Source organism: Pagrus pagrus (genome assembly GCF_965226575.1).
Source record: "Pagrus pagrus genome assembly, chromosome: 12".
In the NCBI taxonomy this organism is placed as follows: domain Eukaryota; kingdom Metazoa; phylum Chordata; class Actinopteri; order Spariformes; family Sparidae; genus Pagrus; species Pagrus pagrus.
Window position 1 is genome coordinate 28,073,096 of NC_140196.1, and position 15,009 is coordinate 28,088,104.

At 41.6% G+C, this 15,009-nt stretch overlaps 3 protein-coding genes across 3 annotated transcripts in view; all 3 read right to left on the reverse strand.

The window, feature by feature from the left end:
* LOC311267010 (class I histocompatibility antigen, F10 alpha chain-like) overlaps positions 1 to 15,009 on the reverse strand; it is a 501,763-nt gene that overhangs the window by 287,282 nt on the left and 199,472 nt on the right. The window lies entirely within an intron of this gene.
* On the reverse strand, positions 4,979 to 7,099 carry LOC311266561 (P2X purinoceptor 7-like). Its single transcript, XM_084368978.1, has 4 exons — positions 6,759 to 7,099; positions 6,217 to 6,286; positions 5,952 to 6,106; positions 4,979 to 5,196 (listed from the first exon to the last, which is right to left on the reverse strand). Exons 1-4 carry the CDS (start codon positions 6,887 to 6,889, stop codon positions 5,013 to 5,015), a joined length of 540 nt encoding a protein of 179 aa, XP_084225104.1. The 5' UTR covers positions 6,890 to 7,099; the 3' UTR covers positions 4,979 to 5,012.
* On the reverse strand, positions 11,011 to 13,126 carry LOC311266361 (uncharacterized protein; the record flags this gene model as incomplete). Its single annotated transcript, XM_084368710.1, has 2 exons — positions 11,011 to 11,950; positions 13,011 to 13,126. 2 exons carry the CDS (start codon positions 13,124 to 13,126, stop codon positions 11,011 to 11,013), a joined length of 1,056 nt encoding a protein of 351 aa, XP_084224836.1.

Consider the following 15,009-nt stretch of genomic DNA (forward strand, 5'->3'; position numbering starts at 1 on the left):
TCCCCCAAATGCTAAAACAACAGACTGAGTCAGAGCAGGAATAAGTGTCAATAAGTTAAAGTCCGTGTAAAGCAAATTCAGCCATTTTCTTCTAAACACATTAAATAGGTCATAAATGTATTCCCTTAAAACATGTAAAAAGTAATTCAACCATTTAGAATTAAATTATGGAGTTAGGCTGCCAAACTGTTTTTCTACATTTCTGTGTTCAGGATTTAATGGGCGGGTCAGAAATCATAGCCGCGTTACGTAACGCGGCTATGATTAGCATAAACCCCGCCCTGCTGCGGCAGCTGTATAAATACGTTCAGCGCATTAGCTTCGGTGGTTTTCCCGCTCACTCTTGAGTCTCTAGCATCGCTTACTATAGTTTGCAGCTAGCTAACCAGTCAACCAGTCAGCTAACCAGTCATGTCTCCTCCACGTCGCTCTTGCATCTTTCCTGGATGCCACAGTGTGCAGGGTAATGGCTCAGTTAGCTTATTTAAGTTTCCTACCGACGACAACCTAAGGAAACGGTGGATCGATTTTGTCAAGGGGAGCTACTGTGGAGAGTTAAAAATCACCACCAACACCCGTCTCTGCAGTGTCCACTTTACCCCCGATAGCTACAGCAACTACCACCAGGTAAAGTCTGGATTTCTGCAGAGTCCGTTGATGCTGGTCAGTGGGGCCGAACCGACCCTCTCCATCCCCGGCTTGCATCCTCCCGTCCGGCCGACAGCAAGTGCCACCATGACGACCACCGGCATTACGTGCCCGCCACCGACCCTCTCCTTCCCGCCGACAGCAGGTGCTCTCATCTCCGCCACCGGCATTACGTGCCCGGCAGAGAGTGTAAGTGTGTGCTTATGTTATAAATATTGTAGTCGTTTAATTAAATGCATTTTGCTGAAGGTGCAAATCCTGAAAGTGATTTTACATTGTGCATCCTGTCATGCCCATGTGATGTTAGCAAATGTTATTGCATGTAGTCATGACATGATTTGGCCTCATTCCCTGAGTCCATCTGACAGCACAATGATAATCCACAGGTAATATTTTATGTGCACCAATATAGCTATGACAAGGAATTGTATGTAGACCGGGGTTTTACGTTTGTGTGTATTGTAAAACATGGACCGAGGGACACCTAAAATGAGCGCCCTGAGCGCGGTTTTTTTCACAGAAGGGAGCAGCTAGCTTAAACGGAGTCGATATGTGAGTTATCATTTTCTGTGCTCATGCAGCATACATGATTCGGTTATTTCAAAACTAAAGCTGCTCCACAGCTGGTATTATTTTGGATTACTGTCACTGTTGCACGAATCTGCTCATTTTTAACAACAGCATGCTTTTGTTTAGTTAATCAATAGCAATGCATCATACTATATAAGATGATATATGTTTGGCGCCTTTTTGTTCTGTGAGAACCGCGTATCTATAAAAGGTACACTCGTGATGTCAGCTCAGTAACAATGCACTTTCCAGCTGATAAAAAGAGGGTTTTATATTACATTTTATTTAGAATTTAGGAAAATTGTATCTGCTTACATACAATCCTTCAGTTATCACAGACATTCAAAATAATCATGTGGAGATTCACTGTACAGGAAATTTTATTCTGAAAAGTAAGAGTAGATATAGATAAAACAGCATAAAGAATAAATGCCCAAGTAATGTACAAATAACTGTAAAGTAAATGTATTATTGACATTCCATCACTGCAAGATTTATTAGACAAGTAATTTTTACTGTTATCTCGTTTTGACAAAGCAGTCTCCTCCAACCACAAGAGAGGCAGCGTGCCAGTGTGGTGACGTGAAGAAAGACACCAGGGAAATTGGATGTCAAACAGACCGCTTTGTGGGGAAAAAGACTGTGGCAACACAACTGTCCAAAGGAACACTTGTCAACAGAAACAGTACAGGTATGTGTACCTGTTCTCAGTTTGACTTTTCAAATGTCTGTGGTGTTGCCATATTCTGGGTATAAATAGCATAATAGTTGAAAAAAACACTGATTGATTATTACATTGCTATCATACATTATCATAATTTGAATATATATTTTCCAGGTTCTCAGGCTACAGTATCGACAAAGAGTGTTGCTGTGGGTGACACAACATTCCAGTTTCTTCCGCTACAGTCTTCAACTCCACTAAAGCGGAAAGCCTTACCTGAGAACCCACCAACAAAGCGTCCTCACTTGGAGTTTCCATCTATTCAGGAGTCTGAACCTAGTGTGAGCTTTGTAGATCCTGATGACTCCAGCTACCTCCCCATGTCTGTGTCAGTTGACACCACCAGTGAACAGTAAGATAACTTTGCTTGTTATAGATCCTTACTAATCTTACATAATAGTAACAATGAATTTGTCAACATATATATTCTCACATCAGCATTTACTTTCTGATATGTATAATAATATACTTTGTAACAACTGTTGCCTGTGGTTTTCTTTGTCAATAGAGCAACAACCAAGCCAGTGCAGGACATGGTGAAGTATTTGGTGTACGAGGAGTGTCTGCTTGAGCTTTTTAAAATCTGCCCCACCTGCTCAACAGTATGCAAGGTAGAGACATTTGTAAAAGGAACATTCCTTTCTGTGACCCAGAAGTGCCTCCACCAGAGTTGCTTCTACAGCAGACAGTGGAAGAGTCAACCACTTCTGGGCAGCTCTCCTGCAGGGAATCTGCACCTGTCAGCCGCTGTATACTACACAGGCTCCTCTTTCATCCAGACTAACAAGGTTTGTTACAACAATGAAATAATGTAAAAAAAAACTCAGGGTGTGTTTATATACATGTGTGCTTCTCCCACAGCTCTCTTTTCCCCCTTGCTAAAATATTGCTCTACTCACATTTCCGTTTCTGGGGCCAGTGTATCCCAAAGTGCTACTGAGAGATGTAGTGCATGTTGTGAACATTGTTTGAGTGCCACTGATTACTCTGATTTTACTTTACAGGTGCTGAATGCAATGCACGTGAGAACCTTCTCAAGAATGACACACCGTAATCATGTGCATAACTACATTCTGGCTTCCGTGCTGCATAAATGGCGATCACACCAGACCGACCAGCTTGAGGAACTGAAACAGAGGGAAACTGTATCTCTTGCTGGTGACATGCGTGCTGACAGTCCTGGCCATTGTGCAAAGTATGGCTCATATTCCTTGATGGATCTCAAAACAAACAAAGTTGTTGATATCCAACTTGTACAGGTAAATAGAGACTAAGTAGATTATTTGCTTGAAAATTTGTTGTTATTTTTAAATGAAGTAACTTTGTTATGTCTGTTGATCCACAGAGCAATGAAGTGGGAAGCAGTGTCCGCATGGAAAAGGAAGGGCTGATCCGGAGTTTGGACTTCCTTGAAAAATCTGGTGTCAAAGTGGCTTCCTTGGTGTTCATTCGGGAACAGAAACCAAACATTGACCACTTTTATGATGTGTGGCATTTATGTAAAGGTGAGATAATATGGAAAATGTAGTTTATTTATTATTTGTATGACTGCTAATCCTGTGCAACTTTAACACCCACTGTGAAAATTCTCTTACATCCTTACAAACTGTTCTCAGCCCTCACCAAAAAGGTGGAAGCCATCTCCAAGGAGAAGGACTGCCACAAGGTGAAATCGTGGCAAAAAAGCATAAAAAATCACCTCTACTGGTCAGCATGTGGTTCACCTAGCGGAGAGGTAACAGTGGCAAAGTGGACATCACTTCTGAACCACATTCAGAATGTGCATGTTCACGACGACCCTCTGTTCCCTGAGTGCCTCCACGCCCCTTCCAATGATAAGAAGAAGTGGCTGAAGCCTGGTATTCCATTTTTCAACAGCATTATGTATTTTACTTGTACTTCTCTAATATGTTCTCAGCAGCTATACACTAATCAACACGTTTCTAACTTTTTTCTCCTCCAGCAACAAAGCCGACCTACAGGCTGGAGAAGGTGCTCATGAACAAGCGCATTCTCGGTGATGTAAAGAAGCTGAGCCCCCTGTATCAAACATCTGCCTTGGAGGGGTTCCACAGCGTGATTCTGCGCTTCGCACCCAAAAATGTGGCCTTCTCATACCTGGGAATGCTCTGCAGGTAAATTGTGCTGTAATCATGTCAATATTGTGTAGTTAAAAGATTCCAGAATGCAATTTGACTTGTGCGTTATGCAAGTGAAAAACTGACAAGTGAAAACATTACAACATTTTATGTCTACACTAGTGACCGTGGCACTTGAAATGTTTTTGTAGTAATCCATTACAAATCCTTCTTTTACCAGGCTTTACCTGGCTGCATTGCATTTCAATGAGAATTCTGCACGTAGCCAAGCAAGGACTGCTTCAGGAGAACGGCGGTTCCAAATTAAATTTCCCAAGGCCAAGAGAGGGGAACATGTTGTGTCCGAGGTGAAGACAAGCTATACTACAGGTTAAGTTGTCATCTCTATAATATGTATAATTCAAAACCCTTTCACCCAGCTGGCAACATTTTGGGAAGACTTGAGTGACGAGGTATAAATATCTAGGCTGTAAACACAAAAATTCTATATTTTTGCCATTGTGCCAGATTTAGACTATTAATTACTCTAACAATGTGCTATGTTTTGTGCTCTCTCCTTTTGTTTTAGAATATGTCACTGAGCTTATGGACCTCCTTTTTAATGAAATCGTCCATGACCCTGCACCCTTTGTCACTGAGATGAAAGCAGTGTCTGTCCCTGGATCCCTGTGCTCACAGTATGAGCGACCTGAGAAGGCAGATGCAGTTGACAGCCATGTTTCCAGGTTCACGCTCACGTCACGTTCACCAGGACATGATGAGTCAACACCCATCTAACCCCACAAACATGTAAGTCACAGCCACAAGGTATGTTGCAGTGGTCATGATGACAGCCTAATCTGTCTTTTCATATTCCTGTCTTTTTTCTTTTCCCCATGTACAGGTCTCAGTGTTACTCAATAATTAATTTATTAGAAGTGCATTATAACATTGGATACATTTTTAAACAAATAAACAAACAAACATGAAGACTAAACTAAATAAATTCTCAATATTTCAATGGGGGGTTTAAAACCGGTGTACTCCCCATCTTCATCTGGGTACTCCTGCTGTATACGGAGGACAACACAGGAAGGGATGACAACCCGGTTGTCCTTTCCCAGATATCCCCAGCACCACGACACAAAACTCCTGTAGGCCAGATAGCGAGCACGCCTGTAATAAAAAAAAAAAAAATGGGTTGGTAGGTTGTCCTCTGTGTGATCAAATTTGACACTGTGGAGCTGTCTTTCATAAAACATTATCGATATGTGTTGTCTTTATAGAAGAACCTATCTGAAACCAAGTTAAACTTGTTTGATTGATGTACTAAACAAAAGCCTTTCCCTCCACATTTTGTCATGTCTTACAGATCGGGACCTCAGAGGATGAGTTTGATTCATCAACCTGAAGTCTGCCTCATCATATTGGCTGAATGGATGGATAAGAAAATGGACAGCAGTTTTTTTTTTATTCCATGGAACCTCCACGACCACACATCTACATTTCCAGAAAGAATAATCATCTAGTGATTAAAAATGTCCAATCATGTGCATTTAATATATACATCTATATATCAGTGTAATGTACATGTTGGTTGATTTAATATGTTTAGAGACCCATGTGAAAAACAGTTTCAGAATGAGCCAGTCTTTATTGTTAGCAATCTGTCCTACATGAGAGTGGATATATGGCTGAGGAAGATGAGGGATTAAAATGGTTACAGTCAAGCAGTACCCTTTTTTTTAGTTTATATAAAATACACTGTATACATTAGTCAACATCACTAATATGATTGTATAAACAGTGCAAGTTTATTCTCAGGTACTAAACCTTACTGGTCTTTGAAAGGCATGTCATTTGTTCAAGAGCAGTGTAATTTAAAAACATCCAAGGACTGTCAATAAAAAATATTTTATTGTCTAACTTACACAGATCTTTCCTTTGCCTCCAGTGGCCCATGGTCTGCCTTATAAATGTTCAGGGCATTCTGCAGGGAGTAGGGGTTCAGGCAGACTGGCTCAAGGCCTGGATGAAGAGTCATGCAGCGTGGCTCTTCAGGCAGCTCTCCACATCGATTCTGAACCTATAGGAGTATGTGTAATAAGGTGTTTTAGTGCTAGACATCTAGTATGCTGCTGTTTATGTATTCATTATTTGAATGATTACTGTGACAAACTGTTTTTCTTAACATACAGCATTAAGCCCTTTGCAGCAGACATTTTCCACCTCTGTGGGCATGGTTCTGCATTCTCTACATGTGCACCTGCACAACAAGCACATTTTTAATCTCACTGTGACTAATATTAACCATTTCAGTTGTCAATTCTGAATTATGAAGCATGGTACAACAAAATGACCTAAACAGTTGAAGCATATTGTCTTACTCAGTCTGTGTGTTGTAATTACAGAAGTGTATTGCTGCCACACCAGAAAAAATAAAAACTCATAAGTATCACGTTATAACATGATACTGATCAGTTTTTATTTTTTCTGGTGTGGCAGCAATACGCTTCTGTATGTATGACACTTAGCAATCCACAAATTAATCAGAAGACAGGTAAGTTATAAAAATAAAGTATTGTTTAATCTGCGAACAGACAACGATCTGGTAAAGTGTCAAAATACGTTTAGTTCTATTATTACCTATTGATAGCCTAACTGTATTTGGCTAGGCTATAACGTTTCTAGTCAGTAATACATATTGCTAAATTGCATAAATGGGAGAAATAAATTACCATTCTGATGGAGCCTGTGAGGAACGAGGCTGAGCATTATCAGTGTCTGACTCAGAGTCAGTTTCTGGCTCTGATGGCTCAAACAAGTAGGGCTGGGTCCTCCCGATGAAGCTGCTAGCAGTAGCTTCCATTGTTGCTAGGCTACGTCCTTGTGCAGTACACGGAGGGCTCCCCTCCCGCGCGTGGGCGTGGTTTCAGCGCCTCTAACTGACACGCCCCCAGCGTTTCACAGCAGAGAGAAGTGCTTGTTTTTCCATGATTTTGAGACCTAATTTTATATACTTAGCAATTTTTTTAATCTTTCAAATTTGGCTCAGTGGTCAATGATACATGTTACTGTGGTGTGACAAACTCATAACACAAATTTTTTGCTGCTTTACACGCACTTTAAAGGTATAGTTGGTGATGTTGGGAGAGCTAGCAAGATTTGAAAGTGGCACCTCGTCTTAGCTCCACCCCCTTCTCCCCCTCCCGTCAGTGCTCCGTCCAAAGCCCCGCCCCCACAAACATGAACGCGCATCAGACAGCCCGTCAGCAGGGCAGAGGAGAGCCGTTAGCATTGGGCTAATACAAGCTACAAAAGTAGCTAAGTTGGCTAACGGTACATATTTCATGAAAATAACAAATCCCCCCGAAGCAAAACTACTAATTACCTGTCCAACAGAAAGACAGCAACCTCTGCATCACTTCTGGAAGTGCTACTTTTGGCTGCATTTTCTCTGCCATTGTTCTCTCCTGCTAATTGTGCTAACTCTTCTTCTTCTGCTGTTTTATGGCTGTTGGCAAACAACTGTTAGGTGTGCATTACCGCCACCTTCTGACCTGGAGTGTGTATCTCCTGCTAACTCCATATGCAGTGTGCTGAATATATCCGGCAACGGTGACACGTGATGAGTGCGTGCAGGGAGGAGGGGGGGACAGAGGGGGGTGCAGGCAGGACGAGACATGAAGGCATCTGATTGGTTCTTTCAACTCGGACCGAGAGGGAGGGATTGGTCAGAGTCTTTACAGGCCTGCAGCTGCCACAGAGGTCTGATTTATTTCCTTCCTTTTTCTGAACACATTATGTATGGACTACTCTCAGGGTGGGAAGACCATTTCACCCAGTATAACAAAAAGTGTTTCTGAACAGGATTACCAACTATACCTTTAACACAATAAAGTTTTATTGGTTAGTGTTGTCCATTAATTCATTATTTACCAGACTTAAAGCCGTTTCACACCAAGTGCGAATTTCCGTGCGGATTATTCGCACAGAAATCTATAAAACATTATTTCATGGGTTATAATGTGAGCTTGCACACCAGGGCGGAACTTTCGTGCGGCAAAAAAAAATCCGGAACCACTTTGTCGTCTGCGGAATTCCGTCTGCGAAACTACACGCTTGACCAATGAACTCGTTTGCTTTGTATGATGTCACTTCCTGTCTCATCATACAAAGCAAACCAACGATAAAATGAGCGAAAGATTGATCATTTTGGTGTCCCAGCACCCTATTTTATACGACAAGAGTATGAAGGATTATCTGAATACGGAGGTGAAGGACAACATTTGGCTTTCGATCGCGCAGAAGCTTGGCTACGGGGATGATGGTAAGTGCTGAAGCTGAACGTAACGTTATACTTGAAGTGAAGCTAGCTAGCCAGGATAGCAAAAATGCTAAAAACAAAATGTAGATGTCCTGCTGTAATGATTAATTTACTATTATCATTATTGCTATTGTTATTAGCCGGCTCTGTGGGTGCTGAGGAGCTTGAGCACTCTTTATATCCTCCCCGCCTCCAATATACAGTAGGTTATAACGTTATATCGTAGCCTATATAACGTTCTACATATGTTTAGCCAAAACAAATAGACATTGGACGTTTGCATGCATGCCCATAATACGATTATAATGCAATTAAGACCATAAAAAAACACCTCTGATTATGTTAATGCCATTATGCTTATATTGCAGTAAATATGTGGTGTGCACCGATCGCACCGATCGTAATCACATAATAATAATTGAACATGTGTAGTTGTTGAAATGTGACTGTGAAGTTGCGCATGTGTCCAGCCCTATAAATAAATAAATATAAAGATAAAGTGGAATTGTACTGGCTTGATTATGGAGTTATTCTTACCAATGTCTACCATCCACAACTGTTTGTAGGATATTTTTCAGTTGATGAAATCCCAGTATCAATCTGCGAAGGCAGAAGTGCTTGCCATCTGCAGCCTCTTTTGAGGGATATAGGTGCGCATTTCCAAAGCGCTGCGTTTATGCACACCTCTTCCAATGTGGGTACCTTGGTTAAATCTTATGCAGCCTCTTGCCAAATTGGTACACAAGCCTCTGTGCTTTTGTTCACACCAAATTGTTCCAAGTTTCTACAGTGCAAAACATCAGGAATAGCCTACAGGAGAGGTATGCATGTATTCAATTTCCACGATTCTGTTTGGATAATCGAAATACATACAGGTAAACGGGATTGTTGTAACCTGATATTTGGGATGAGATTGGTTGTGTTACTTGCATTACCCACAATTGTTTCAATTGGCACCTATTATTAGCGGCAGATAAGTTGTAGAGTGGCCCCAAATGATTTTTTTTAATGGAGATTCTGAATGTTTCTTTCAGCTTCAATATGTAAATAAAGCTATCCTTTCTTGGTACTCACACACAGAATTTTTTCTCCATAGCTGCTTTGGTCAAGAAATTATGGAGGAACCTTCGTGACACATACTTGAAGAGAAGGAGAGAGGAGCTGGCAACCAAAAGTGGCCAGGCCAGCAAGTCAAAGAAAAAGTGGAAGTTCTTTGATGCATTGTCCTTCCTGATTCCAACATTGCACAGCAGGAGGTAAAGTGATGATTGCAGGTCACAAACATTACAGAGTACTGATTCTTTGTAAGGATAGTTGTTCTGTGATTGGCATTGGGATAGGCATTTCTATTACAGCAGTGCTGATGAGGTAGCTTACAGTGAGAGAGTAGATTAGATTAGAGTGATGTAACTGTGGCATAGTGATGTTAAACAAATTTACCATATTGATTTAAAGCTACACTATGACTTCTTTTTTTTCTTTATTTTTTTTAACTTTAAAGTAACCTAGAATTATAGAAGTCTATAAAATTACTGCATGCTGTGACTTGATGTTGCATTTTACAACAGTGTATCCAGTAATATTGACTGTGAGGGAGAGGCAGATGAAGATCAAGGAGAGACAGTTGAGGACAGTGAGGATGAGGGGCAGCCAGAAGTCAGCACTCAGTCAGGAGATGGGGCCAAGATAGGTAAAGCCGCAAAGAAGAAGGCAAGGTGCAGCCAGGCAGATTTCCTGGAGAAATACCTGGAGAGGAAAGAAGCTAGGGAGCAGGCCAGGCAGAGGGAGCTTCAGGGTGACAAGGATGGGGTGCAACACTTCCTTCTTGGTTTGGTACCCCAGATGAAAAGGCTTGCACCAGAGAAGCAGTCCTGGGTGAGGCTCAAAATGACTGAACTCCTGCATGAGGCAGAATTTGGTGCAGCATTCCAGCAGCAGGGAGGTTACTTTGACCAGCATTTGGTCAACTTGGTCCCTCCACCAGCTTTACCTCTATGTAGTGTTGCTTTGTTTTACTGAATTTATTTATTACTGTTGACTTAACTTCTAATATGTTCTTATTCTCAAATTAGTTGTTGTATTTATATGATATATTGTTTTATTGTTATTAAACTATTTCATATGGATTCCTTGTATGTGTTTTTTTAAGTATTTAAGGTGTATTAAGGTTACCTGACTATAACCCCAGTAATTTCCTGTTCAGTATGGGTAAACCTATCTGTAGTAGGCACATGGGAATCAAGTCTTACTTGTAGGGATATTGCTGGATATTGTGTGGGAGAGTGTTATATGGATGGATCTGGTTTGTAGTTTTAACTCTTTCTCTAGCTGAAACATGAAGATCTACTTGAGATCTAAAAATTGTCATATTTTATATACTCAAACCTACTAAAAGTTATGAGGACATGTATCTATAGCTTCTATAGCTGTACTGTATGCTTGCTCAACATGACAGTATGCTTTGAAAATGTTAGGTTTTGCAACAACAGTAGTTTATTATTCAACATTACAATCTGAAAACTGCTCATCCATAGTAAATGATGAATAGGGATGTAAACATGGAAAAAACAAACAAATAAATGATTGGTTGATGAACAGGTAGAGAACATGAATCAATAAACACACAGTGGGTCAGTTAAATATCACAACATCTTAGTGCTCCTCTAACTGAAGACACCGCGACGGACACGGGAGTATTGCCAGGGGACGCTGCCAGCAGGCGATGCAAAAAACTGGCGGAGGGTATCCCGGACCCGTATGGCCTCAAGTGAACCGCGGTTTCCCTGCAGAGGCCTGAGGTTCCGCAGGGTGGGCTCGGGGTCATTATCACCATCATCATCATCATCATCACCTGTGACATCCCCTTCATCCTGGTGGTCTCCATCACTTGGACGCAGGTAATTGCACAACACGCAGGTGGCTTTGATGACATGATCCATTGTGCTGGGCTTGAGCTGCATCCTCCGCTGGTAGACCCTCCAACGTTGGCTCAGGATGCCAAACGCATTCTCAGATATGCGGCGCGCTCGAGATAGGCGGTAATTGAAGATGCGCTTATCCTCGGGGAGGTGTTTTCCCGCATATGGCTTCATGATGTAGGTCTTCAGGGGGAAAGCATCGTCTGCCACAATGGCAAAAGGGAGGTCTCCGAGCTGTGGTGCAGACTCAAGTGGAGCAGGGGGTGGCACATTCAGGGCACCTGCTTCAAGAGCCCTACCAAGAGCAGATTTTGCAAAAATGCCACCGTCGCTGCCGTAGGCCCCAATATCCACAGCCAGGAACCTGTAGTCAGCATCCACAAGGGCAAGGAGCACAATCGAGAATGTCCCCTTGTAATTCCTGTAGGTGGAGCCTGAATGAGCCGGTTTTTGAATGACAACATGTTTGCCATCCAATGCTCCCAGACAATTGGGGAAGTTCCATCTTTCTCTGAATCGCTGCGCAGTGTTTCTCCAGGTCTCCTCTGTGGGCACCGGCATGTATTGGCCCTTGAGCTGCTCCCAGATCAGTTGACAGGTTTCTTTGACTATTCCAGCAACCGTGGAAACCCCGAGTCGAAAGCTTGAAGCAATGGTGACAAAAGAGTCCCCAGTGCTGAGGAACCTGCATAATAAAATAAATAAATAATTAAATTACACAGATTAGATCTTGTTTCCATTATTTTATAGCCTACATGCATTCATGTCTGTTCAGAAGATTTTGAGAGGAATAATATTTGTGTAATTGGTTCACAAGGAGTCAATTGCCCTTTAAATGCATTTATCTTATTTTCTTCATTAATAACCTTTAATTATATCAATAGCCTAGTAAAGTAGGCTACTACATCACACAATTACTTAAATTTAAATGCACCTTTTGTAAATACTGAGCTTGGTGAAACTGGTTTTCTTTGTTAAGAGATGAACATGATACAAAATTAGGCCTAGGCCTACTTCACTCACATTGTTTAACCAAACTGACTACACGGAAGGTGTTGAGTAAATTGACTTTGTCTGATCATTGTAGTGTAACTGGGTAGAGGTTTTCTCATAATTTCAGGTACAATATACAGACGAAAAGGCATCAGTAATAATCTTTAATATTTATAAAAACGAAAAACATATCTATTGATATAAGGAAGACTAGGAATTGGAATATAAAAAAATAATTTGTATGCCGGCGGCTGCGGTCATACAAATATATGTTATGTAAGCTACTCGTTTTATTTAACTCCATTCATATAGGCAAACATTTTTTATTTTTATTTATTTCCTTAACTCAGCCACACAATGTCCTCAATGAGCTGTTCGCCGCTTTCATCCCGGCCCAGCTGGAGAGCGGCTGTAATCTTGGTGGCATGTTTATGCTTCACGGCTGGACAACATTGAGGCCGATATGAAAACTTTTATACCGGTTGGCTCATCGTTAGGCATAGGCTGCCAGCTATTTGGCTTTATGCCAAGCCACTGATTAATATATTATATCTTCGCTTTATGCACCAAACGAGTCATCATGTGTCCATATAGCCTGTGACCACACCGTCGTGCGCCTTTACGCACAGGCTCTGATCCACTTTGGCTAGGCAGGCTATATGGATGCTATATCCCCAGCTAAAAGTATCTCCTGTCAAATTGAGAGTATGGTTAGCTTCACAGACAGCATATAGCCTTAATGACTTTCTTACCTCAAACATACAGCAAGCCGTTGCTCAGGATCGATTGGCTCACGGTAGTTGGTTCGTGTCCTCCTGAGGTGAGGACCCAGTATCTCCAGAAGGGCTTCAAACTGTGCTATCGACATCCTGAAGTATTGTCTGAAGCGTGGATGGTACAGACGCAGCTCTTGGATGAGCCTATGGAACTCTCCATGTTCCGCCCGCCTTTCCAAAATAGGATGGACCCAAAACTTTCTCTTCTTTTTCTTGTTTAAAAGAATGAAAATAATATCGTCGTCGCTGCTGCTGCTACCCATGTCCATTTTCTGTCAGATAATGAACCAGGCCTTTTTTCTCGTTTGGTGCGAAATTAAAACACAAGAATGCGAACATTTCGCACCGGACTCAGTGTGCATGCTTTACGTGCGGAAAATTGCCGCACGGATATTCCGCAAATCCATGCCGCATTTTCGTATCGCACCGGTGTGAAACGGCTTTTAGATGATAAAGTGGTGGAATGTGACTGTATGAGGTCATAGCTACACTCTAAAAACTAATTCAGGGGACCTTTAGTCACTACTTAAATATATATATTGTTGTGAAATAAAAAATCAAGTTCTGAGATTCTGTTAGACTTTTTACTTGCAATTGTTATTTTATTGAGCTTGGATGACACACACATTATGCCTATTGATTCAATATACTATCATGACTTGTCAGAGTTTAAAATGTTCAGTTGATCAAAAAATAATTAAATTTTAAGTTCTGTTAATGTAAAATACAATTTGATGACGTGTAAACGGCCCACTCTCCGCATGCGCGGGCATGTTCAAGGCCAGACGAGTGACCACAGGGCCACAGCTGAAACTCCTTGAAGCATTGTGGTGAATGGTAAGTAATTTAATGCTTAATTACACATATTTGCATTCGCTAGCCTACTATAACTGAATACCGAAATCTGTGAGTCCTTACTCTGACATTTGAGCAGTGTTGATAGTACAGTCTGTGTGCCGAGGTAAAGTTAGCTAGTAGCTGTAGCCTGTCACTAATTGAGTAGGCTTAAATGCGGGAGTGATAGGTGGCCAGGTAGCCAGAGAAAACGTCTTGGCAAGCAAACTTAATATGGGATTTCCCATTAGCCACCGCTCCGGTTAGCATGTAGGCTAGCTACGTTTATAAACTACTGCTACCTCGTTTACTTTAGCTAGCTGACTAACACACTAGCGCACAAATAGGTTGTGTGTTGGCGAGTTATCTTTACCTGAATCATAGTCTTATCATGTCTAGCTAACGTTAGCCAATTAGCATAATGCTAACTCGCTCCAGTAATAGCCACTGCTTGCTATGAGGCTAGGCCTTTACCCCGGGTCTCAGTGCTTGTTTTGAACAGAACTCTGACACTCGACAGCCTGCTCTCATTGTCTGTTGAGAATTTATTTTGAAGAACCATATTTCATTTGTAAGGGTTAATAAGTTAATATTCATGTTAAGAAGTTCATGTGATAAATAATTACTTAAAAACATGGATTAAAGTTCTCCGTCGCTACGACGGATTTCCGTCATTCAAACTTCACAGAGGCGACTTGTGAGATCAACGTAGATCGGAGGAGAACTGTTGGCTGATGTTTATTGACAGATTGTCACACTCTACAGCCAATGGTATCGTTAACAGCGTGCTCGCCTGACCAATGACAGTGTAGTGACCCACACGGGGCGAGATCTCAACACGGAGCGGCGCTAAAGTTTAGCTGCTTAGCTAGCAGGGACTCGTCGCGCTGCTACGTTATCAGCTGAGTTTAGTCAGCACGTGAGAACTCGTCTGACACGGAGAGTCTCCTGTTGTGTGCTACATGTGTGAAATAACAACTATAGTCTGGACTTTGTCTGCAGTGTATCTGTGTAAACGGCTTCATTCAGCGTCTCTCCCTCCCCTCTGGCACCGTGAGTTACCATGGTTACAGGAACGCCCTGAAACTTTATACTGATGATCAATAAAAAGCTTTGGATTAGTTTGACTGTACAGAGTCAT